This window comes from Sus scrofa, chromosome 6 (genome assembly GCF_054392235.1).
Source record: "Sus scrofa isolate SSC_HxYL_T2T_F1_AM1 chromosome 6, Sscrofa_HxYL_maternal_Yorkshire_Landrace_v2.0, whole genome shotgun sequence".
In the NCBI taxonomy this organism is placed as follows: domain Eukaryota; kingdom Metazoa; phylum Chordata; class Mammalia; order Artiodactyla; family Suidae; genus Sus; species Sus scrofa.
The window spans coordinates 7,805,398-7,832,164 of NC_139388.1; the positions used below are offsets into that span (position 1 = coordinate 7,805,398).

Below are 26,767 nucleotides of genomic sequence, written 5' to 3' on the forward strand. Positions count from 1 at the left end.
CTCCCCAGGACACAGACACACAAAGCAGAACAAAACAGCATGGAGCCACCCAACTCAGACTGAAAGGGATCGGCCGCTCACACAGCCCCATCACCCTCACTTCACAGATGAGAAGCCTGAGGCCCAGAGAAGTTGTCCAAGAGGATCTAGGCTGGATTCTAGGCCCAATGTCTGCACTCCACCCTCCCCTGTCAAACTTTCTTGCAAAAATCAAGGGACAAATATGCCAATTCCTGTTGGCTAACTCATCAAAGCATCCCGAGGTCTTGGAAATCTCTTTTTCCTTTCCTCTTCAGGTCTAAAAGTTAAAAACACTCATGTCCCAACAGATTCCCTAGAAAAAACAAAATTCCCCCAAGTGGATACAGGACTGGGACCTGTCCGGAGCCACTAAAATGCCACTGTGGAATCACACAGCAATTCATTTCCAAATCCTTTTCATATGCATCACTCCCTAGAACCACGGCTCACGGCAGAAACGAGTCTGAACTCCACATCAGATCAATGGCACTGTGCCAGAATCAGAAGAGCCTCAGACAGGAGCAAAGCAAATTTTGCAATATATAAGAGAAAGGAAAATTTCCTCTAAGCCTCAGGGAACCTATCCCAGAAGTTCTCAGGGTTGCTGAGGAAGGAAGCCATGAATTCAATTTCATCCCCCTCACCTTTTTTTTTTTTTTTTTTTTTTTTGCTATTTTAGGGCCACACCCTTGGCATATGGAGGTTCTCAGGCTAGGGGCTGAATCAGAGCTACAGCTGCCAGCCTACACCACAGCCACAGCAACTCGGAATCTGAGACGCCTCTTTGACCTACACCACAGCTCAATGGCAACACCGGATCCTTAAGCCACTGGGCGAGGCCAGGGATCAAACCCTCGTCCTCACGGATCCTGGTCGGGTTCGTTAACCCCTGAGCTACAAAGGGAACTCCTTAATTTCATCATTTTTAAAGGTCGTCAGCTACGTATAGATTTTGTTTTCCCAAAGGAAAAATGTCATTCAGGAATCATGGGAAAATGCTGGGAAGAGGCCATGCTGGGAAAGCCACATTCCACTTCCAGAGCTGAGGGACAGACTGTGGATGCACCTGCCTGCATGATGCCCATAGCATGGGAACCTTAGGGCTGCCTGGCACACACCCCGCACCATCTTTTCTCAGGTTATCATTGGGGTTTTGTTGCCAAATGTGGGGTTTTCTGGCTTTTGCCTTTTATACTGAAAATCTTTCTTGTGTACTATGACTGCTAAGACTATTGGGAGGAAAAACAGCTGCGGAACCAAAGATAAAGCACAGGAAGAGATTAAATCCGTAAGTTAGGTTAAAAGACTTCTATACTCAGCAGAGGGTATATCAAATGAGTTGCTAGTGTGACAATGTTGGATGGATTCCTTCCGTTGATCTGACAGAAGCAGTACATAACATTGTTTAAAACCATACAATTTCGGACCCCCATAGCAGTTCTTAAAACTAGGCTAGAGACATTAAACAAAACCCAGACTTTTATACAACTTGAGAGACAACCAAACTCTTGAACACTCAATCCACATGTTAATGACATCACAGATCTCAATGCTTAAGCTTCAAAAGGGAAAGTAAGAAACATCAAATTCTAGAACATACAAATTCCTTTTGTTTCACTGTAATTCTTTACGTTCCTTTCAAACCAAACAGCCATGTTATAAAAGCCCAATATCATTGGTAGCAAAAACAGTTGCTAATCAGTGACGCAAATTAGTCAAATTACTTTGAAGAACAAATATACCACCTCAATAGCCAAAGAGACTTAGGGCAATGAGTCACTGAAAAAACATATAATGACTAATTCATATTTATCTGTAAAATGTCAAAAATATCAGCTCTACTTACTATCCAAGATGGCTGAAACTGAAAGGCAAAATCAGATACTATGTGAAAGTACTTAATAAGCACATAAATCATAACACATCGCAAGTCAGTAGGCCGGAGAGTTTACACAAAGAAGAGTTAAACACAAGCAAGGCTGTAACGTGGTGTGGTAACCAAATAGAAGACTAGGCATTATCAACCCAGAGTCTGATTCTAGTTCCACCGTTAAATGTTAGTAACCTCACTGTAATACAAATCATTAACACCCACTGAGGCTCACTTTGCATTTGGAAAGTAAGCGAACCGAACTCGAGGGGATCTGAAGTCCCTTTGGCTCTGCTACTAGGATTAGCAATATTTCACACCTAAATGACAGCTATTACAAATAACATTTCACGTTACTACGTACTGGCATCATGTGCCCCCATGCCACAGGCGGATTACCCCCCCCCTTTCCTGATTAGGTGGACAGAGCAGTGATACTGCTACCTTTGCAGACAGACCTATGTGCAGACCTGTGCGGGATTCAAAGAACTGTTACCTATTTCTTTACAGCGTGCGTCCAAGATTAAATGAGACGAAGATACATATTCTCTCTCATTATCAGACTAGTGAGCTGGAGCCAAGATGAAGTCCTCCACTGACATCTCACAGCTAAGAAGAGTGAAAGCTGGAAACAGAAGGCAGGTTCAGGGCTCTTCTCAATCGGGAACATGTGAGCCTCTGAAATGCAAATGCCAGAGCCGGTCCTCCTGTGTCCAGTCTGCTGTGGCAGAAAGGAAGGCAGTCCCTGCTTCTGCCCAGCTGCTAAGCACTAGGCACTGCATGCCAGGGATACATAAGGAACAAAAAGGAAAAGCCCCTGGCCTCAGGGAGCTTCCAGTGTGGCTGGAAAAGACCCACAAAGTAAATGAGTAAAATATAGGATATATCAGAGTCATAAGTGCTACAGACAAAAATGAAGCACAGACGGGGGAGCGCGTGTATTTGGTGATTTTCTTTTTCTTTCTTTCTTTCTTTCTTTTTTTGTTTTTTTTCTAGGGCCACACCTGAGGCATACGGAGGTTCCCAGGCTAGGGGTCTAATCGGAGCTATAGCTGCCGGCCTATGTCACAGCCACAGCAACGCAGGATCCGAGCCACGTCTGTGACCTACACCACAGCTCAAAGGCAACGCCGGATCCTTAACCCATTGAGTGAAGCCGAGGATCGAACCCGAAACCTCATGTTTCCTGGTGGGATTTGTTTCTGCTGCACCACGACAGCAACTCCTGTACTTGATTTTTGATTTTCTTTTAAGCCAAGTGGATGCCACTTAAAGAAGGGAAATAATGCATCTAAAGTAGTTTTCCTGAGCAATTCCCCCAACAGGGAAGAATACTCTGGATACAGGGAAGACTCTGGCCTGCTGATTTCAATTTTATGTTGATTGCTCACAGCTCTGAACTGCCAGCTATGAGCCGTTTGTCCTGTTGGCAATCTAAATTCCACACTAACGGCGACACCCCCCAAACCCATTATTAAATCCACAAGGAGTGCAAATGAATTTAAGAAGGAGAGCCAGGAAAGTTACCAGAGCGCTTGCATTGCTTCTGAGTTGGCACAAATGTCTCCTAATGCAAAGGTTAAAATGCAGTTTGTGTGTCGGATTTCTGCTAGGATAAAGCACTAAGAATACAGTACACATCATTTTGCTTTTTCTGACCTGTCAATTTCAGTGACATTCTCTACTATTAGTCTATATTTAACCAGCTTACTGGGCAGTTTCTATAGCTTTTAGCAGTTTTTTTTCCTTTTATTAAAAGACCGACCCAGTTTGCAAGAAAGTTGCTAAAACAGACCCCTTCCAAATGGGATACAATTGCAAGTGCACTGTGTCTTATCAACCTTTAATTCACCTCATCAGCTGAGCTAGCAAATCAGGTTAAGCTTTGTTTTAAAACGCCTCCTCTATGTCGCTAAAAGCTCGTGGTCCTCCGGGGGTAAGCATCCTGAGAACTAGTCCTTAAAATGTGCTACAGCTTAGTCTAACGTGTGTCTATAACGCACTACCCTTCCTTTTAAACACTTCCCACAAGGGATTGGAAAAGTCACTTTTGAGAAGAACTTGGGCCTTGAGGGATCAGATCATCCATCCTAAGGAGGAAATCCAATAGCGTTTTCCCTCTGCCCACACCCGAAGGGAGGTGTTTGTTTGGCTCCGCGAGAGGGGCGCTCCCTGGCCGCGTTCTCGGCGCCGGGCCCGGCCCACTGTGAGTCGATTTGGAGGCGAACGACGGGCCGGCAAACTTCAGCCGGGATCCGCGAGCTGGGCCCCGGCGAAGGGGCGGGCTCTTCCCCGGTGCGGCCCCGCCCTACTTGCGGGTGCGGGTCTGGGGCCTCCGGGGCTCGGAAGCCCGAGTGAGCGCGAGGTGGTGGGACCCTGAAGGGAGAGGATGGGGGTATTGTGGTGAGGGTTCAACTCCAGAGGGGCAGTGGTCCGGTGGGGGCATGGGCCCAGCCCGGGGGCGACCAAGGCCACAAGGGCTGTCCTGGGGGGCGGCGACGGGTGAGGCCCGGCCGGGGTGTCTACCTGGAGGGACACCGCGCTCAGCGGTGACCAGAGGGACCCCAGCGGCTGGGGGGTGGGGACCTTGGGCTCCCGGGACACGCCCGACTCGCCCCGCCCCTGGGATCCCGGCAGCGCGGCCCCGCCCGGCCCCCTCCTCACCTGATGTACGGGCTGGCAGCTGCCAGGATGTTCTTCTGCACCGGAATCTCTTCCCCGTCGAGGACCAGGTGCGCGTCGCAGAAGCGGGACTCCTCGCGGAAAGAGCTGAGCGCTCGCAGCAGGCGCGCGGCGTGCTGAGGGTCGGACACGGCGCTCCCCTCGGCCATCGCGGTGCCCACTCCTCAGCTCGTGGGTCCGGCTCTCGACACCGCCCAACTAGACCCCTCCAGCGGCCCGCTTACGGCGCGCGTCCCGTCTGCCCAGCCCGCGCGCGCCCGCCTGCCCGGCCCGGCTCTCAGCGCTCGGAGCACAAGCGCGAGCCTCCGAAACGCGCCTGCGCCATCCGCGGCGCGAAGGGCCGGCGCCTTTAAGGAGCCACGGCGTTGCGTCATTTCTCCGCGACGCCCCCGCGCCCTAGCGCCCTCCCTCGCGCCCGCCGTCGCCGGAGGCGGCCAATCAGAAGCCTCGTTGCTACGCGGGACCGGCTGGTGTCCGAAGGGCGCAGTGATGAGGGGCAGTCTACGGGTTGGAGAGATCCCTGCAGCGGTGGAGGGGTGCGCGGGCAGGGTAACTCTGTGGTTAAGCCCGTGGCCTCTGGCGCGGTGAGTCTGAATCCGAGTGTGAGCTCTTCCACTCACTAGCTGTGTGACCGTTGGGTAAGGTGCCCATCCTCACTTTGTCCATCTGCAACACGAAATCGATTTCTTAGTGTTGCTGCAGACTCCTATGAGGTAGCGCAAGTAAGCGAGGGCGCAGTAGGTGTAGCTTTTATTATTTACAGGGGAAAAGGCGCTTCCCAGGTAAGAGCACAGAGACTCGAGAAAGGGGGCCCTTAAAAGAGGGTTTGAGTTGCGGGCAAGACCCGGGGGGACATGTAGATGAAGAAGCAAGCAGGGCCTCCTTAGTTGTCATGAGGTTGGTCTTGACCCTGTAGGTGTTAGGAACCATGAGAGGGTTTTAAGCAGAGCGTTTGTGTGAAGATCAGTCAGCTGCTGCGTGGAGAATGGGGGGTGGGGGTGGAGTGTTTGCAAAAGGCAGAAACATGCTTAACTGTTGCTGTACTTGAGGGAAGGGAATGGTGGCCTGGATGGAATGGTGATGATGGAGGTGGACAGTAGTGGATGGCTTTAAAAGAACAGGCAGAAGGGGACCAGCATAATGTTCTGGGTTGAGTAACTGCATGATGTTAGTACGTTGCAGAGGGACATAGAAACGCTGAAGGAGTGGAAGGTAGCGAGGCCAGATGTTCATATACATCCAGGCTCCCCACCCAGTGAAGATCAAGGTGCTGACTTTGGATCAAGCACCTCCAGGTCAGGTTGGCTTGCAGGTTGTCTGACATTTCCTGGAACGTCGCTAAGGGTACATGGGAATGTGGATTGTAGCCCCCATTTTGTACAGACATTAGCTGCTCCACAAGCTTCTGAAGACTTAGCTGTTTTAGGAGGGCCAAGGACCAGAAGACTATGTTCAGCATTCTAGAGAAGGCCATGTGAGACTTTCACTGGATCACCTCAGTGTTTTCCTTCTGCCAACTCAGAAGCGCCAATAAAGTCCTGGATCTTTACCCTGAGCGAGCCAAGGCTTTGGAGTTACTGGCAACAATCAGAGTATGTAACTCTGGTGGAGTCACTGGCAAAAGAATAGATTGGGAGAATGATGTTACTAGTGGAAGGTCCAGGTAATACAGCCCAGTGTTTATGGATGAAATGATAAAAAGAAAAAAACAAAAAAAAACCATCTAGGATTGGCTTCAAAACAAAACGAAGGGACAAGGGAAGTGGGTGGGGATATAAATGAATCAAAGTAGTTTCTACTTGTTAAAGCCAGGTCCTGGGTACCTGGAGATTCATTGTACTAGTGTGTGTGTGTGTGTGTGTGTGTGTGTGTGTGTGTGTTTTAAGATGTCGTAATACAAAGTAAAGAGGATAAGCAGCTGGAGCGTATCTCCTCCCAGGATCCCAGCAGTCAACACTTTTTCCCTTGAACTTGTTGCTGTACTTTGAACATTGCTCTGGCAGAAAACCGACTGCAGTGGGTTTATTTTCCGTGCTGCCTGGCATGTATGTTTTAGTGCATCTCCATTTCCAGGTGCCATACTCAGTGACTGGCCCTAGTAGTGCTCACTGAATGTTGGATGGATGGAAGAAATTTAAAGAATTGTAAATACTGGGCATTTAATAAATGTTTTCTGAATTGTAGTCTGTTTTTAGTTTGTGTTTGTCTTCCTTGTCAACTGGGTTGTTGTTGGAGTCAAAAAGGATATATGTGACAGAGAGTTCATATCAAATATGTAGGTATTTGATAAACACTTAGCTGATTAATTACTTGGAATGCTGGTCTATTCTTCAAATGTCAGAGTTTCCAAAACAAAGAGCTCAAATAACAGAATCACCCTCAGGTAACCAGTTTTCCCAGAATGGGAGTGTTGGCTTAGTTGAAGGAAATGGAGGTGAATGGGGATTAGTCAGGCAGGCTCTTCCTGGTAGAGGTGAACCCTCTCTGGTGTTTTGACAGAAAGAAGCAATGAGAGGATGTGGGCAGAGAGTTGTAGCCAGACCAGAATCCATCAGGGGAAAGGTTGTTGCCAGCCTGAGAGGGCCCCCATGCAACGGGCAGCGACTCAGCAGACCTTATAAATACCTTCCACCCCATCCCTGCTGTCTGCATATTCCCACCAACCCCACCTGCTTGAACCACTCCTATCCATCCTTCAAAATCCAGCTCAGTGACCTTCAGGGAACCTCCAAGCAGCTTCCCAGGGAAGAGTCCCCATGCTGTGCCACAGTCACACCGTCTGTGTTGCACTTACCTCACCGCACTGTCATTACCTGGTTCATGAGTTGGTGCCCCTCCAGGGTAGGAGCTGTGTTGTGTTTGTTCACACACTTCAAGGGACTTGCTTAGTTCCCCCGAACGCTTCATATAATGAGTGAGAGGTGGCTGATTGGGTAACTGAGCGCAGGAGGCAGGATGCAGCTCTGAGGGGCAGGTGGGACCCCAGGGAGGTGAAGAACACACACCTCTTACCAGGAGGGACTGCTGGCTGACTGCTCCAGGGGGTAAGGGCCCAGTGGTGCCAGATGCAGTGACCTTTCAAGAGATCTGGAAATTCAGATTCAGATGTCCAGTGTTCCAGTTTTTCAGCAATAGCCACAAATTCCACTGGAGAAGAAAAATGCACCATGCATGCGCAGACAGGATCTGGCTTCCATTCATTTCCAGAGGCAATCAGAGGACCATCTTGGTTTACTGGGAAGGGAGTTAATCAGAAAGATGCTAGATTCTCAGTAAAAACTGTTGAGTTGAACTCAGCTGTCCCAAACCCTCCTGTTGGTGCTGGAGAGAAGGAAGAGGGCCCACGTGTGGGAGGCAGGATCTGTGGGGCAGCTGCTGCCAGAGCCACTCCTGGTTAGGCTGTGGACTGCTGTGCTGCCCTTGATATTGCTCAAATTGAGCCGCCCTTGGTTTTGTTTATGGCCATCAGAGTGGCGTATTTAGTGTTATTGTTTCCCTGCATTCCACAGATATCAAACATCAGCTGTTGTGAAAGGTGTAATCTAAGAGATTCGGTCTCGGCAGTTTGGATCTCTGCTGCTGTAACTCACCCCTCTTTGAAACTAAAAAGAATGGATTTTTTTGGGGGGGGGGGTCCTGAAGACTAAAAGGATGTTTTCAAGTGATACAGTAGCCATCCATTCAACAAATATTTATTAAGCACCTGCTATAGGATACATGTTGCAGATACACTGATGTCGAGAATAGGATACATGTTGCAGATACACTGATGTCCAGAACAGAGTTATCTCCGTGATGTCATTGTAGCAACTTTTTACTCTCTTTGTGCTTTTATGACCATGTATCACTCTACAATCAGGAAAAGGGTTTTCATTTGCAAAAAGAAAAGGCTATACTAAAAAAAGAGAAGAATCACTTTGGGGGTTGGGGTTTTATTTTATTTTTTAAAATAAATGTTAGAAAGAGGAATAAGTGTCCAGTAAAAGAAATAACACAAAGAAAAAAATTAATAGTTTGGAAGCTCTTTAGAAAACAATGACTCCAGTGGATTCATTTTCTTGAAGTGAAAACTGAAGCAAGATGGGAGAAGGACTCAGTCAAGGGCATGCATGTGACCCAGTCAGGGCAGAGCAGACAGGCCGAGAGCTTCTGCCTTCCAGCCCTGTAAGCTTTTCCATTACACCAAGTTGACGCTTCGTAAACATTAATTCGGTTGAGACAGTCTCTTCTGATTCATTTTAAGGCGGTCTTCAAATATTTTATTAGGTAAATCTGTCATTTGTCCAAATCTATATATAGCTCCCTTCTTTCTGAAAATCTGAGCTCTTCCAAAGTGCTGAGTCAGAGAACATCTCAGTCAGTATTTATAACTCTTGAGAGTTGATTCTATACATTTACACAATATTCAGAGAAGTGTCTCAGAAACCAGTGAACTAATTAAGTTGTAATGAAGACAGGAACTGTGTCTCTCCAAATCTGTGCTTTATTCCCAGCACCTGGCATGTGCCTGACACACAGTAGGTGCTCAGTAAATATTTGCTGAATGAATACATGTTAATATGTAGGAAGAACTGGGATTTTTTTGTCCACAAGTCATTACTGCAGATGTTTTCCGCAATCCCCCACTGACCTCCAAGCTGCTCCGTGCAACAGTAGGCTAACATCTCCAGTTGAATATCCAACAGACACCTGCAGCTTCACGTGTCAGAAAACAAACTCCTGGAGTTCCTGTCGTGGCGCAGCGGAAACGAACCCAACTAGAAACCATGAGGTTGCGGGTTCAATCCCTGGCCTCAGCAGGTTAAGGATCTGGCGTTGCCGTGAGCTGTGGGGTAGATCACAGACATGGCTTGGATCCTGCTGTGGCTGTGGCATAGGCTGGCGGCTACAGCTCTGATTAGACCCCTAGCCTGGGAACCTCCATATGCCACAAGTGCGGTCCTAAGAAGACAAAAAAGAAAGGAAGGAAGGAAGGAAACTCCTGATTTTACCCCATAAACCTAATCATTCTCCCTATGAAGTGGCAGCATCATTTACCCAAAGACAGCAGTTGAGGGACATTCTTGTCCTCTGTTCTCGTGCTCTTCATCCAGGTAATGAACAAACCGTGCAGCCCCTCCTGCAGACTCTCCTGAGTCATGATCCCACTGGTGCCACGGCAGTCCAACCACCAGTCAGCCCCTCTGGGCTCCTGCACTAGCCTCCCGGCTGCTCGCCCTGCTTTTCCTCTTGTCCCTTATTAGCTCTTTTTCCCCTTAAGTTAATCAGATCAAGTCACTTCCCAACACAAAACCCTTCCCCACAAACCTTGGGAAAAAAAAAATCCAAAGTCTTTAGGGTGGCCAGGAAAGCCCTGCACAACGTGGCTCTGTGACCTCGTTGCCTACCACTCTCCCCTCCCTCCATGTGCACTAACCAAACGGGCCTTCCTGCTCTTTCTTGAGCAGACCTTCACAAGGGCTCACCCCCGGGCCTTTGCACTGGCTCATGTCGCAGCCTGGAAATCTTTCGTCATATTCTCAAACACTGCCCTTTCTACTTGGATCAGAGCTCAAACGCCAACTCCTCAGAGAGGCCCTCACTTACCTTCCTACATAAAACCTGCCTCAACCTGCTTCTTTTTTCGCCATTGCATTCAATCACTACCTAAAATAATTTATGTTTATTTGTGTATTGTGTGTCTCCTCTGACTATGATATTGGTTTCATGAGTCCTGGCAGGAACTTCCTATATTATTTATCACCGTATCCCCAGCTTCTAAAATAATGCATAGGCATTCCCTGGTGGCTCAGCAGGTTAAGGACCTGGTGCTGGCACTGCTGTAGCTCTAGTTACAGCTGTGGCATGGGTTCAGTCCCTGGCCCAGGATCTCCTATGAGCCTTGGTGCATCCAAAAAAAAAAAAAAAAAAGCAAATAAAACAATGCATGGACTATAACATACACTATAAGTATGAACTTACTGAAAGACACAGTCTGAAGGGAGAAAATCTTCCTGGATCTTTTCCTCCCTTGCTGCCCAACCCGACCTTGCCGACATGGAGGAAGATGAATTATCAAGGGTGATTCAAAAGATGCGAACCTTCCAAACCTCAGAAGGTCACAATATAACAGCTCTGGGCAGAGGCTGCCCCAGGTACTTCTTTCAAACCAAGTCCTGTCCAAGAACCTTTATTTCCTCCTTCAAGCCACACCATTGTCCACGTTGTCCTCTTTAGTTTGGGTATTGTATGTTGTTAATACACCCGAAAGCATAGCAAAGATACTCAGTTTCCGTCCTCCCCCTAGAATTCTAGCCAATACGCTACTGGATGTAGGAGCTGGTTTCTTCTGCCGCATTGATGTCAGGTCAGTAATGTGCCTGCTCCTTAGGCCTGTTTACACGTGTGAAGTTGTTTGAATTCCCTTCAGTCATTGCATTTCCTCTCTTCGTCCTCTTCTTGGAGGCTCCAGGTAAATGACTCCACTTCCCGAGTTTCTCCCTGAAAAGAATCGTAGTAATTTTCCAGAGGGGCTGCGAGGATTAGAGGAAATCATACCAGGGAAACACTGACAGAGGGCCTGGTACACAGCAGGTGCTCCATGAATGCTGAGTGTTAGGCTTTTTATCACCATCACTGACAGAGGGTCTGGTACACAGCAGGTGCTCCATGAATGCTGAGTGTTAGGCTTTTTATCACCATCACTGACAGAGGGCCTGGTACACAGCAGGTGCTCCATGAATGCTGAGTGTTAGGCTTTTTATCACCATCACTGACAGAGGGTCTGGTACACAGCAGGTGCTCCATGAATGCTGAGTGTTAGGCTTTTTATCACCATCACTGACAGAGGGCCTGGTACACAGCAGGTGCTCCATGAATGCTGAGTGTTAGGCTTTTTATCACCATCACTGACAGAGGGCCCGGTACACAGCAGGTGCTCCATGAATGCTGAGTGTTAGGCTTTTTATCACCATCATCCCCACGAGCATCGTCCGGGTTTTTAGTCCCATCCTTCCCAGCTCAGAATTACTAGCTTCTAGTTAACTTTCAAATAAAAATTCTAGTCTCATCGCCTCTACCATCAGGGCCCTGCCAGCTACATCCTCTCAGGTCTGGGTGGACAACCTCACTTCTCATTTCTCCTTGATATGAATGCTGCGCTACAGGGCAGCTTCATCCACTGTCTGACTCCATCTGCCATTCTCCCCTCCTACTCTAGCTGTTTAAACATCTCATTCTGCTCCTTTTTATTTCATGCCCCCTGCCCTTGATTTTACTTTTAAACATTTAAATTCATTGTTATATTTTCTGAAATATGTTAGACCTCTCTAACGAGCAAGATTTGAAACTAACACTTACATATGTTTATTATCTTCGAAAAACATCTTGATTGAGATCTAACATGAAGTATGTGGCTCAGTGAGTTGTTCCATGTGGATACACCTGTGAACTCACCAGTGGGATCAAGATAAAGAACAGTGCCAGTGGCCCAGAAGGTTCCCTGAGGCCTGTGCCAGTCAGTACCTCCCAGAGGAAACCACTGTTGTGACTTGTCACTATTGATTGGCTTTTCCTGTTCTTTCTTGAACCTTTGCATTTGGTTTCTTTCACTCAATACAATGTCTTTGAAATTCTTCCATTAGGTGCTCACAGCAAGAGTTGGTTTGGAGCTTCCATCGTGGCTCAGTGGTTAACGAATCCAACTAGGAACCATGAGGTTGTGGGTTCGATCTCTGGCCTTGCTCAGTGGGTTAAGGATCTGGCATTGCCGTGAGCTGTGGTGTAGGTCACAGATGCCGCTTGGATCTGGCATGGCTTGGCTGTGGCTGTGGTGTAGGATGGCAGCTATAACTCCAATTAGACCCCTAGTCTGGGAACCTCCATATGCCGCAGGTGCAGCCCTAGAAAAAGACGAAAAGACCAAGAAAAAAAAAAAAAAAAGAGTTGGTTCTTTACTCCTGTGACTATACCATTGTATGACTATGTCACCGTTTCTGTCTTTATTTTCCTGTTGGTGGATACATGGATTGTTTTCAACTTGGGGCTATGACAGTAAAGCTGTTAGGAACATTTTCAAGTCTTTCTTTGGGTGGACTCTGAACTCATTTTCCTCGTGGATGTGCCCTAGTTCAGTTGCCGGCTCAGAGAACAGGCACATGTTCAGCTTCAGCAGATACTGCCGGTTCTCCAAAGTGGTTGCACCAAATGATACTCCCACCAGTCGAGCATGAGAGTCTCGGTTGCTCCACATCCTTCAATAATTGGTGGCGTCCGTCGTTCAGTTACACCCATTCTGGTGGGTGTGTAGTGGTATCATGTTTTAATTTGTATTTTCCTAATGAATAATGATCTTGAGCGCCTTTAATTATGCGTTTTGATCATGTGGATATATCTGTTTTTTCAGTGCTTAAGTTCTGCTTCATTTTAAAAAAATGGATTTTCAAACTGATTTTTAGGAGGTTTTTTTAATATATATGGAAACATAAATTTTTTCTCCCAACCTGTGGCTCGCCTTTATACTCTCTTTGTCTTGGATGAACTGATATTCTTTTTCAATATAAATTTTTTATAATGATTTTTATTTTTTCCATTACAGCTGGTTTACAGTGTTCTGTCAATTTTCTACTGTACAGCAGGGTGACCCAGTTACACATACATGTATACATTCTTTTTTCTCATATTATCATGCTCCATCATAAGTGACTAGATATAGTTCCCAGTGCTACATAGGAGGATTTTTTTAAATATAAATTTTATTGGAGTATAGTTGACTTACAAAGTTGTGTTAGCTTCAGATGCAGATATTCCTTTTTAGATAGTCTTAATTTTAATGAAATTTATCAATCTTCTCCTTAATGGCTAGTGCCGCTTTTTGTGTTCTAAAATCTTTACAATCAAGGTGATACCCTCCTATGCTTTCTTCTAGAAGCTCTTTTGTTTCTCTTTCACATTTAGATCTGTGATGCACATGCATTTTTCTTAAATCCAGCTCCAAATTCAGTTCTTCAGAGACTCATTCATTCATAATTTTAATCATTCATTCATTTAACGGAATTTTTAAGCACCTACCATAGGTCAGGTACTTGTGCGAGAACAAAAGCAATTAGAGTCAACATTTCAGGAGCTTACAGGCTATTAGGAGAAAGGACAAGACTTGCACATAAACAATATTTAGAAAGTAGTTATTTAGTTGGAAACTCTGCTGTGGCCTAATTATTCAGTCATGCCGCCCAGAGTAAGTTCCTCTTTGAACATAGGCATAAATGTCAACTCCATGCCATGACCCTCTCTTTCTCACCCTGCTTTGGTTCCCCAAGTCCCTGTGTCTGGCTCACCAGGTGTCTCAGCATCTGGCCCGCTCTTCCCTCTCTTCCTCTGTGCCCTCATCTTCCAGGCACCCACCCCCATCTGCCATCCCAAACCCTCTAAATTCCTGACCCAGCCGAATTCCCAAACAGAGCGAGCGGTTCTCCTGCCAGCTCTTCCCTCCCATGACAAACTGCTCGCCACTCCAGTACCTGCTCTGAGAAGCCTCTCCCAGCTTCTTTCTGTCTTTTTGTGCCTTGACTCTGCCTCTGAGCCAGACTGCTGGGTTCAAAGCCACCTTCTGTCACTCTCCGGCTCTGTGACCCTGAGCGTGATACTTAAACTGCTTACACCTCAGACTCCTCAGTAAGAAAAATTGTGGTTCCTGCTATATACGGTTTTGTGCAAATAAATGAGATTATCCAGGTACAACCGTTTTAACACGGTGTCTGGCACAGGGTAAGTGCTCTGTGTTAAAAAAAAAAAAGTCAAAAAATAGTCATAGCCATCATGCTAATGATGTTTATCTGTGAACATGGTCTTTTCACTAGATTGGGAGTTTCTTGAAATCAGGTCATTGTCTTATTATTATTTTTTCTATAATGGCCACCTCTCCTAGTGCCCCTTTGTGGAGCTCTTCATGCAGTTCCCTGCACAGGGAGATTTATGTCCATCACCCCAACAGGTCTGTGCAAGCGCCTCCAAGATCTGGGATCTCCATGCCATGGTTTACGAAACTCAGGCCCTGGCCCATGTCCCTCAGCTGCTTCATGGAGGAGCCAGGATTTTGACTCCCTGATCCCCTGCAGAGTTTGTGAGACACTCATTATGCATCCCTGCCTCTGGGTGCATGCCCCATCTCAGCACCTACACGGTGAGCTTGGTAAATATCTGAATTGAATCTAATAAACCCCAACCTACCCAAGTTTGCCCGAAATGAATGTGGGTTTATCCATGCTGCTGCTAGAGTTTGAACATGATCCTCAAAGGCCAAGCAATGAGAGACTGAGACTCTTCTCCCAAAACAGACAGCAGCTAGAGCAGGTGACTGTTTTCAACTTTCCCTTCTTGGGAAACAGCACTTTCAACATCAGTAATTTGTCACTTGAAGGTGTGCTCTTGAATTAATAAAATGCTGCCTTTCCAGAGGAGCCGGCTGTCACTTTTCACAAAATTTGTCCTATTTTTTGTTTTGTTTTGTTCCCTTGTTTTTGTCTTTTTAGGGCTGCACCTGTGGCATATGGAGGTTCCCAGAATAGGGGTCCAATCAGAGCTACAGCTGCCAGCCTACGTCACAGCCACAGCAACGCAAGATCCTAGCTGTGTCTGCGACCTACATCACAGCTCACAGCAATGCGGGATCCCTAACCCACTGAGCGAAGCCAGGGATCAAACCCACCACCTGATGGTTCCTAGTTGGATTCATTTTTGCTGTGCCACAACAGAAACTCCAAAATGTGTCCTATTTAATGAAACTTTTTGTTTGCTCTTAATTAGCTACCACCTCATCTGTTGCTGCATTACAGTCCCAAACTTTTGTTTGTTTGTTTGTTTTTGTCTTTTTAGGGCCACACCTGCAGCATATGTAAGTTCCCAGACTAGGGGCTGAGTCAGAGCTGCAGCTTCTGGCCTATGCCATAGTCACAGCAACTTGGGATCCAAGCTGCATCTACAACATACACTGCAGCTCATGGCAATGTCAGATCCTTAACCCACTGAACGAGGGAGTGAACCCACGTCCTTATGGATACTAGTCGGGTTCCTTACTGTTGAGCCACAACAGGAACTCCCCACGCTTTTAAAATGCTATGCCAAGAGTCTTGGGGAGATCCTTTTCAGGAAGCTTCTGGAAGCTTGGCCTCTCTAGCTGAGTTGTAAATATCTTGAGAACAAGAACTGCATCATACCATCTGTATCTCCCAGGAATTCAATACGTTTTGCCAAATCCATTATCTGCATGCTTGTTTTATGCTGGGTCCTGATCTAAGCCTTGGGAAGGAGAAAGGAGGAATCAGACTCAGATCTTACCCTCCAGGAGCTTCTAGTCCAGCCCAGAAGATAAGGCTCAAACATAAGCAACAAGCATCTGATACGGAAAATGGTGTTTGTGAGGGGATAACAGCAGAGAGCTACACTGGGGTACCCACCCCCCAAAACTTCACTTGTACTTAGAGATTGCTGGGAAATTCTTTATGATGAAAACAAGCATGGGCATAATGTGGAATACACTCTAACAGGTGCATGCATTTTACGGTAAAATACAAGGTGCTGTATCAGGGAGACCTATCCCCCTCCCTTTCTTTAGGCTGGGGCGCTCCTCTCTTCTCTGCCTTTAGGAATGTTTCAGTGCGCATGATGTTAAACACTGCCACTGGCATCACACAGAATTAGGTTTTCATTCAGGCTCTGCTCCATCATTTTCTAGCTGTGTGATTTTTGAGCAAATGGTCTGAGCTCCTTGGACCTCAGTGGTTTTTTGAGGATCAATGTTTTATAAAAAGCTTTTGTCACATACATGGTAGCTTTTATGCATGTTTTGAAGAAACACATTTGTGGGAGGGATGGCTAGAAGGAGGATGGGTGGATGATGGGTGGAGGATGGATTGAAGATGGAGGATGGATGGATGGAGGATGGATGGAGGATGGATGGATGGAGGATGGATGGATGGAGGATGGATGGAGGATGGATGGATGGAGGATGGATGGATGGAGGATGGATGGAGGATGGATGGAGGATGCATGGATGGAGGATGGATGGATGGAGGATGGATGGATGGAGGATGGATGGATGGAGGATGGATGGAGGATGGATGGATGGAGGATGGATGGAGGATGGATGGATGGAGGATGGATGGATGGAGGATGGATGGAGGATGGATGGATGGAGGATGGATGGATGGAGGATGGATGGATGGAGGATGGATGGATGGAGGATGGATGGAGGATGGATGGATGGAGGATGGATGGATGGAGGATGGATGGAGGATGGATGGATGGAGGATGGATGGATGGAGGATGGATGGAGGATGGATGGATGGAGGATGGATGGATGGAGGATGGATGGATGGAGGATGGATGGATGGATGGAATAAGGAACAAGGCAGTCTTGTCACATCAAAAAAGGCACGTATTCCCTTTGACACTAGTAATGTGCCATTCTATAGCATTCTATAGCACCCTTGAAGCACTTTCATATTCACACTGAAATCAAAGACAGTAGAGCCATCCCAAGTCTACCTTTGAGAAAAAAACAAAACAAAACAAAAAAATTGGACTTCAAGAAATGCCCAGAGTCATAGAAAAAGTGAGATTGGTCATCTTGAGATTTGAACCAGCACCTGGTTCAGCATCTCTAACCCAGAGCTTGGGGACTTGTTGGTGGGAAGAAGAAGGCATACCTTTCAAACTGCTGCCTTTCTGAGCTGTGTACAGCCTGTTAATTTAACCTGTATGTCTTAAGTCCCAGAGTCCTCGTTTCTGGGGCAACACACAAGTCCTTCCCTTTACTTGTTGAGAAGCTGATACAAAAGATGAGCTCTACTCTCCTTCAAATGTATAGACACACACAACTTTGGCTTCAGGAAGCCCCCCCCCCCCACCATGCCCCCTCAGGCGCTCAGGTTCCCTCTACAGCGACCACCCTGAGCCTGACCAACTGCAGAAACCACAAACCCATCACCTCCAGCAGACCAGTGGAAACAGTATAACCCAACCCAACAAACCCCAGCCACTCCAACCAGTGACAGCCTACCCTCCCAACCCTGCAAGCATCCACATTCGAACAAGTTTTATCCCTCAAAATACATCCAAAGTCAAACCATCCGTTTCCCTCTCAGAGTTTCATAAGTCTTGGTGGAGATGAGAATTGAGGTTATCTGTGTTTTGGAAATCAAAATTGCCAGTGTGTTAGTTAATAGGACAGGGTGGAGACCCATAAATAGGGTAATACAATACACAGGTTACCTAGAATTGACTGCCTTCACCAAAGGCAATGCCTTTGTTGTCATGAAAGCCCAGATCAGCCACAAAAGATAAAGAACCAGACTGGCAGCTGAAGAAAACATGGTGAGGCCATTCAGTTTGCATGTTCATTCAACCGTCACGTACCGAGCACCCGCTGTGTGCCAGGCACTATCCTAGGCCCCTCAGATACATCGGAGACTAAGACAGAAAAATCCTTGCTCTGAATGTCATCTTTGAGCTAACATTCTAGTAGGGAGATGGGCAAATACCAGTAAATGGAGAAATAAATGAACGTGTAGTATGCTAGAAGGCAACAGTGCTATGGGGAAAAAAAGTTGAGCAGGATAGAGCGTGTGTGTGACAGAGGAAGCAAGTTGCTCTATTAAACTCAGATCAGAAAATTGGCACTGAAGGTGACATTTGAACAAGACTTGAAATCAAAGAGACCACACACACGTCTTGACCACGAATCTTGAAGCCAAGATGATGCCAATGACAATACGAAATGGCTAACATTCACACTTTCACTCAAAAGATATTTATCGAGTGCACTGAGAGCTAGGTGCTTTGAGCTAGTCTTAGTAACGATCCCCAAAGATATCCAGGTGCTAAGCCCTGGAACCTGTGATGTCACCTATACGGCAGAAGGGCCTTCATAGATGTCACAAAGTTAAGGATTTTAAGATAGAGAAATTACCCTGGATTATCCAGTGGGCCCTAAATGTAACCCTAAGTGTCCTTCTAGGAGGGAGGCGGGGGAGATTTGACTATAGGAGGGGAAAGTGATGTGATAATGAAAGCAGGGAGAACATGGTGAGGTGAGGTGGGACCACCAGCTGAGGAATAAGGGAGCTGGAAAAGGCAAGGAAACGGACCCTTGCCTGGAGGCTCCAGAGGGAAGCTCCCCTTCTGACACCTTGATTTTATTCCCGTAAGACTCATTTTAGACTTCTGACCTTCAGAGCTTAAGAATAAATCTCTGTTGCTTTATGCCTCCAAGCTCATGGTAATTTGTTACAGCTGCCCTAGGAAACTAACAGCGCTATTTTAGATGGGGCAGTAGTGCAGAGCACTGATGACAATCCCTGCCCGTTGACTGTTCCCTCTGCCTGGTGTTGCCCACGCCCTTGATAGTAGGATCCTCTGTGAGCACATCAACCCCAGAAGACGGTTTCTATTTGAATTAAGACCATGTAACTCGACTATCTTGTTCTTTACCCTTTGGAGGGTCTTCTGATCATACCTGGTTAGACGGTTTGTTGTGCACTGGCTATTTTGGGCATGCCCGTGATCTGCTTATGTCATCTCTAATGCCACATGTCCCCTGGGTGGACTGGATTACTCTGGGTGCCTGGGCCACTGACCCCTTCCTTTCTGACCACTCCAGGATCACTTTCCAAAGAGAGGAGGACCAGCCTTCACTCAAGGGTTTACATGTAGCATCCTTTGCATGAACGGCCTACGTAATCTTAGCCAACTCAGGTGGTGTAACTAAGTGGCAGACACTTCTTCTAAGGGCTATAAAAACATTATTTAATTCTCACTGTAGCCCCATAAGGTGGGTTCTAATATTAGTCCTATTTCACAGATCAGGAAACAGAAGCACAGGGAAGTTAAAATAACTTATCGAAGGTCATATGACTAGTGAGGATTTCCGGGAGCACAGGTTCAAGCTCTTGACTATATTTAAGGCTCATTAATAAAATAGCTAAAATCTACTGAGCAACCGCTATGTGTCAAGAAATCTTCATTTAAGTTTCACAACCTCTTGAATGGGAGACAAGCACTACCTCTAGTTTATGGATGGCGAAACTGGGGCATCATCGGGTTTCAAGAGGATCAGAATCCAGGCAGCGAGGCTGGAGCCCCTGTTCTTACCTCTTGTGTTGTTCTTTAATGAAGCACCCACTGTTTCCCAGTTACTATCCTGAGTCCCGAGGTGAAGAAGTGAGTAAGATTAAGACAAGAGAAGTCGTAAAGGAGTTAGACTTGGGAGTCTCAGGAACCATCTGTGATCTTGGGCAAGTCACCTAACTGTTCGGAGACCCAGTTTTCTCACCCATTAAATGAGAATGGTACCAGGACCTACCTCAGGCCTGTTGTGAGGATTACGTGACAACCAGCACTTAGTGTGAGTTGTCAATACGTGTCAGCTGTTGTTACACTGTTACTCTTATAATAAGCCCTTAATTACAGAAGATGCCCAAACAATGTAAACATCACTGTTCCTCCCACATTCATTCTGATGGCAATTTAAAGAACCCTGAACTAGGCTAAGACCTCCTGCTTGCCCAGCCTAAGTGGCAGACTGAAGACACAATCAGAGGACCCATGCCTTTCACTGGTCCCAAGCTCCTGGAATGGGTTAGCCTTTCAAGGAACACCAGTCACGCCCAGCCCTCCTGGGACACAGTGGAGGTACCTAAGAGAAGAAAGCCCTGGAAAGTCCTACCGGGGGCTATGACTCTGAACTGAGCGTGCCTATGCTGGGCTCCCCGGGAACTTTGCCAGGGCCCAGGGATGAATGGGTGGGCAGATGCTGAATCTCTACTGGCTGAGGCTTCCATCTTGGTTTCCTTGTCTCTGAACCAAGGCCTTGCTGAGACCAGCAGAGAGCTGCTCAACAGCTGCTTCTCACTGGTTGAAGGGAATATCTTCTGGGAATGATGGAGGAAAAGGAGATACTTTTTTTTTTCTGTCTGGAGGCTTTATCAACCTTAAATCATGACTTTTATGCTGGGACAAATGGGCATCCATGTGCAAAAAAAAAAAAAAAAAAAAAAAGGTATGACTCCAACCTCTTGGTGTATACAAAAATTAACTCAAAATTGATCATAGACCTAAATGTAAGAGGTAAATTATAACATTCATAGTAGCAAATATAGGAGTAAATCTTTGGGACCACAGATTAAGTAATGGTTTCTTAGGACATTAAAAGTAGAAGAGATAAAAGAAAACTTAGATTGAACTGGACTTCATTAAAATTTTAAAACTTTTGTATTTCAAGGAGTTCTCATCAGGGTGCAGTGGAAACAAATCTGACTAGGAACCATGAGGTTGCAGGTTCAATCCCTGGCCTCATTCAGGGGGTTAAGGATCCAATGGTGCCTATCATGAGCTGTGGTGTAGGTCGCAGACACAGCTTAGATCTGGAGTTGCTGTGGCTCTGGTGTAGGCTGGCAGCAACAGCTCCGATTAAATCCCTAGCCTGGGAACCTCCATATACCATGAGTGCGGCCCCAAAAAGGCAAGAGTCCAAAAAAACAAAACAAAACAAAAACCAACCAAACAAAAAACCCACAAAAAATTTTTGTGCTTCAAAAGGCACCATCAAGAAAATGAAAAGACTACCTACCCACAGAATGGGAAAAAAATACTGCAAAGCACATATTTGATGAGGGTTTTATAATATATTAGTATATATAAAGAACCCTTATGACTCAATGATACCCCCCCAATATCCCCATTTAAAAACAGCAAAAGCCCTAGTTTCAAGGTTAACCCTCTTCCGCAGTCTAGAAACCACCTGGGACTCCCGCTGCCCTTCTTCCAGATTGGAAAATGTTCCTCGATATGCTCCACCAATGCTAACGCTTAGTAAATGGATGTAAGGTAAATGCACCCCACCCCCAACTGGCTTCATATGAAATTAAATACACTTTTTCTTTTGACAAGGTGATTTAATGTACGGGGTGCTGGGCATTATGCTATACCTAAAAATATTGTACTAAATAAAAGTCATAGTGCTAGTGAGTATTCACTAACATAAAATAAAAAATAAATAAAGATGGCAAAGGATTTGAGTAGGTATTGCCCCAAACACAATACACAAATGGCCAAAAAGCACGTGGAAAGCTGCTCTAGGTCATTAGCTATTAGGGAAACAGCAATGCACGTCACCATGAGACAGCACTTCATTGCATCTAGGAGGACTAAGATCAAAAGAGCAGACAGTGACAAACAGGATGTGGACACATGAAACTCCCCAACGCTGCTGGTGGAACTGTAAAATGGTGCAGCCACTCTGAAAAACAGTTTGGCAGCTCCCCCAAAATGTTAAACCCATTTATCCTACGACCCAGCAATTCCACTCCTAGGAAGACACTCACGAGAAATGAAAACACTGGTCCACGGTAACAACTTGAACGTGCACGTTCCTCAAGACAGCTAAAAAGAGGAAGCAGCTCAGATGTCTCCCAACTGATGAGTGGATAAACAAAACGTGATCTGTTCATACAATGGAACATTATTTGGTCACAAAAGGAATGAAGTACTGATTCATACGCCAACCCAGATGAACCTTGAAAACATTATGCTGAGGGAAAGAAGCCAGTGGTAAAACCCCCATACACTGCATGACTCAGCTGATGTGAAATGTCCAGACTAGGCAGGTCCATGGTGGTAGAAAGTAATGTGGGGTGGTCAAGAACTGGGCGGGGGGGATGCAGAATGAGGGGTGACTGCTAATGGGTGCAGGGCTCCTTTCTGAGGTGATGAACACGTTCTAACATTAGACAGTGGCGGGAGTTACACAATATGCAATATACTAAACACCACTGAACTGAATACTTTCAATGGGCGGACCTTATGATATATGAATTCAATCTCAAAAAAAGCTACAGTTAAACAAAATTACTATCAGTCCTTGATCATCCTTGAAGAAACATGTGGAGACTTCTCTTTGGTTAACGCCAATTTCACTTCTTACTGAGCACGGATAAACCGGGGTTCTGCCTTTTCTGCCTACCATCTATGCCACCGTGCCACCCCCACGGAGGTTCCTGGTGAACTTCTACCCTTACTTTACCAAGCTCTCTCCTGTGCCCACACCCTTCTTTTCATCTGCATTGTCAATTTCACCTGGTAACCTGCTACCATCCCTCACCTATCAGCCACCCCTGGCTTCCAAGACAGTAGAGGGGGTCCCTTGGGGTTCCCTTTTTACCGTCATTCCAGTGAATTAGGTTGGTTTGTTCCTTGGTGCTGTGTCTGTCATGATGCTACACACTCCCTGAGGACAGCGGAGTTGCTGTTTCTGTTGACCATATATGCCACCAACTAGAGTCACCACTGAATGAGTAAGTGAATGGGTGAGTGAGTGAATGAGAGAGTGAATATATGCCTGAAAAGAACAAGTATCTGCATGCAGTGGAAAGATACAGAGGATAAGAAAGACTGGAGCAAAGGAAGAAGGGAGGGTTCCGGTGTGGACCAAAGCTATATTCCCAGGTATCCATTTTTCCCCATTTCCTGAGAAATGTCTACTTCAACAGCCCTGCAGCCACTCTGACCATGTGAACCTCTCAGATTCTAGCATGGCTTCTCAGTTTCTTATGAGTCAAACCCAAACCTCTGGCCTTTCAAAGAACTCCTAACCTTGTTTTTCTACTCTTTGGCTCAGAAATCCATGGTTGGGAACCTAGCCAGAAAAAATGACAATAACAGCACCTGAATCCAGAGTGAGAGGTGAGGTGGACTCTATTTTGTACACACAAGGTCACTAATCTGGTGTTGTTCTGAACAGTCAAAAAGCTAAATGTCCAAGAGCAGGCTAGCATACATCATGCCATGTTCCAAAGATGGAATGATATGCACCATTAGAAGAATTTAGTGATTGGGGAAAATACTTTTATCTTACAGTAAGTGCAAAAAAGCAAGTTAAAAACTGGTGGGTTATAAACTGACCACTCATATGTAAACTGTGCATAGAAAAAATTTGAAACTTGGGGAAAACCACACCAGAATGAGTTGAGGGGTTTTCTTTTGGTTGGGACTATGGCTGTCTTCTTTCTTTCTTCCTTTCTTTCTTTTTTTAACATAAACAGGTGTTCTACCATGAATATATATGACTTTTGTAATCAGAGCAAACACACTCCCCAATTCTCCCACTCTTTCCACCGCTCTTTCTTGGGGAATTCACTCAACACCTGCTTTGTTCAGCGCCCCCACAGCCGCCTCCAGATCCTTGTCTTGAGCAGCATGCTCGGCATCTGGCCAGGGGCTCCTTCGGTCCACCAGGACACTCCCAAAGGTGCAGCTGTGCAGGAGGCCTTTCCTGGTCACTAGGAAGAGGGCAGGCTGGCCTGTCCCCACTTGCCCCAACACAGGGCTCCCACATCTCTCTCTGCTCACCGTGTCCAAGAAAACTTCTTTGCTGGGGCTTCACCTTAAGAGACAACTTCTTGCTGCGGCCAGGCGGCTGGTCCTATGTGGTCTGCGCCTGGCTGGTCGCTGAGTCCAAACGCCTAGAAGGACGTGGATGTGCAGAGGCCGTGGGTCCCACTTGTTGGATGAGGAGGGAGGTGGCAATGACCCTCTGCCTGCACGTCCTGATTTGCCACAGGAAAGACTTCTGGACATTTAAAAACCACCCAGTCTTCAAATAGCTGAAGTGATCAAAGGTGTTTGCCCTTAACCTGGACCAGCAACCTTCTCAATGGAGCCTGTCTGACGCTCAGGAACTTTGAGGGGAAATGAGAACAAACCAGTAGTGTGGATGGAGCTCAAATGCATGGAGATTTATCGTGGGTTGATTTGGCCATGTACACATCCAGCTCATTCCTGGGGTGGCATCAAATTAGAGAAACCCTTGAAGGAAAAGGTTAGTGGGTCAAACATTTGGGGACTTACCTGGCATATCGTGGAGCGCTTGTGAAATGCTGGGGCTTCATCAAAGCGGTAAACAAACCTGGGGGAATTTTTCCTGCAGAACTTCCTGGCCACGCAGGACACCCACGTGAAGCATAACAAGGAAGCTGTGCGGCCGAGACAGACTGTCTTGGCTTCAAGAGAGGCGCATGCGTCTTGGCTCCTGCGGCCTTTGGAGCTAATGACCCAGGCCTGTGTCTGAAATACGACGGAACCAAGGCTGAGGATTAATTGGATGTCCGGGCATCGACCTTCAGGATTTCTGGAACAGGAAAAGCTGTGGTGTGAAGGCTTCCTCATCGGTCCGGTATGCCAGCTGTCATCTCGAACAGGGTAAACAAACCACAGGCATACTTTCCTTCCCCGCAGAGCTGCGCCCTTTTGCCTGACCAGGTCTGGGTCCTGCTTGGCAATGGGAACTGAGCAGAAAAAAGTGGGGAGGCATTTTTAAAATATTTAAAGCGGAATAGCACACAGGCGAGTGACGGTCCCACTTGTCAGCTCTTTTCCATTCCTGCCACCCAGTGCAGGCCTCCATCGCGTCTTTCTGAAGTCACGATGGTTGACGCTCCCTCCCAATCTATCTCATCAAGGCTGGAGGTGCTGAGGTGCCCAGAGAGTCAGGGGAGCGAGCAGATGGTCTTCGTGCTGCCATCCCAGGGCTCGGGTTTCTGTCTAATGGGCTCTGTAAGCTGAGTGGGAAATGGAAAAGTTGGGGTGTAGGGGAGGTTTTCAGGGACCAATAGGGAAAGAAAGGAGAGACCAGGGGCAGCAGAGAGGGGAAGCTTTGTGGGGAATGTGGGGTGTTGTCATTGGGCTCCACATGAACTGTCTTCCTGGGAGATGTCAGTAAAATAGCTGTTTCTTTTTTTCATTTTGTAAAAAAAAAAAAAAAAAAAAAATCCATTTCTTGTTGGTACATGATGCAGGTGGATTTCTTTGTTGACGGAATTCATTCATCCGACACATTTTTAATTGAGAGCCTGTATCTCTGGGCAGTGTTCTGGATGCAGAGGATGGAGTGGTGAATAAAACACACCCGACACAGGACAACATGGGTGTAAACAAACCACCTGCATGAATATCCAAGTTCTGCTGTGAGGCAAAAGCCCATTCCCAAAGGTTAACACTGTGTGATTCTGCTTATGCGACGTTTCTGAAATGACAAAGTTTTGGAGATGGGGGTTACCAGCGGGTAGGAATGGGGGCTGGTGATGGGAGAGAGGTGAGTGTGGTGACGGCAAGCACCACGAGGGACCCCAGTGTGGATGTGGTCTTCACTGTCTCGACAGTGGCCATGGATGCAGGAACACACGCCTGTGATGAAACTGTATAGAACCACACACACACACACACACACACACACACACACACACACGCGGAAAATCAGAGAAATCTGAGGAAGATCTATGGGTTGACTCAAGGTCAATGTCCTGGCTGTCATATTAAACAGTAGTTTTCCAAAATGTTACAATTGGGGAAACGCCGTGAAGTCCATATGGGAACTCTCTGTGTTATTTCTTGGAACTGCACATGAACCTACAATTATTCCAACAAAAAATTCAATGAAAAAAATTCCCATATGGCACAAACGCACCTGTCTACAAAACAGATGCACAGACATAGAGAACAGACTTGTGGTTGTCAAGGGGGAGAGGGGAGGCGTGGGATGGTCCGGGAGTTTGGGGTTAGTAGGTGCAAACTATGACATTTCGAACGGAAAAGCAAGAAGGTCCTGCTGTACAGCACAGGGTCTCTTGGGACAGAACATGATGGAAGCAAATAGAAGAAAGGGAATGTACCTGTATGTGTGACTGGGTCACTGTGCTGTACAGCAGACACTGGCACAACACTGTAAATCAACTATACTCTAATAAAAAGTTTTTACAAGTAAGAAAATGAAATTGAAAAAAAAAAATACCCTGACCTGATGGCGCCTCCATTTGAGTGGGAGCTTCACGGTGGCTGCAGAGGTCTGCCCCTCTGTGTATCCACGCACTGTTCCCAGAGGTTCCTTCCTGTCCTCCAGACACATTCCTGAATCTCCTTGGAGGCGGAACAAAATCCCAACTCTGGGGAGGGGACAGGTGCAAAAAAAGCAGGTGATCCCAACCCCCGACCCTGTGACGTGTGTGTCTGGCCTGACGTGTGCGGCCGGCCGGCCTGCCTTTGGTTCTCTAAACCAGGCCCCAAGCACCTAGCAGACCCCCAAGGCGATGCCCAGATGCCCGCAGTCTCGAAATACTCACGCGGGACCCTGGTCGGCTTGCTCCCTCCATCTCCACACTGAGCTCCTTC

General features: G+C 46.7%; 1 protein-coding gene and 1 long non-coding RNA gene across 4 annotated transcripts in view; both read right to left on the reverse strand.

Moving 5' to 3' along the window:
- The window catches only part of GAN (gigaxonin), a 58,400-nt gene extending 53,504 nt beyond the window's left edge, over nucleotides 1–4,896 (reverse strand). For both annotated transcript variants that reach the window (XM_084959472.1, XM_003126840.7), the window contains exon 1: nucleotides 4,556–4,896. Coding sequence is in view for 1 of the 2 variants with exons in the window: in XM_003126840.7 (XP_003126888.3) it covers nucleotides 4,556–4,722 (167 nt within the window). In the remaining variant the exon portion in view is untranslated. The remainder of the gene's footprint in view (nucleotides 1–4,555) is intronic.
- Nucleotides 4,897–8,485: 3,589 nt separating this feature from the next.
- Nucleotides 8,486–26,541, reverse strand: LOC146402181 (uncharacterized). Of its 2 annotated transcripts, XR_014805378.1 has the most exons (4): nucleotides 26,397–26,541; nucleotides 24,510–24,888; nucleotides 23,749–24,409; nucleotides 8,486–9,398 (listed from the first exon to the last, which is right to left on the reverse strand). It is a non-coding gene; the product is annotated as an uncharacterized LOC146402181 (long non-coding RNA). The 2 variants fall into 2 exon arrangements; XR_014805377.1 differs by lacking the exon at nucleotides 8,486–9,398 and having other exon boundaries at nucleotides 23,621–24,409; nucleotides 24,510–25,625.
- Between the last annotated feature and the right edge of the window lie 226 nt (nucleotides 26,542–26,767).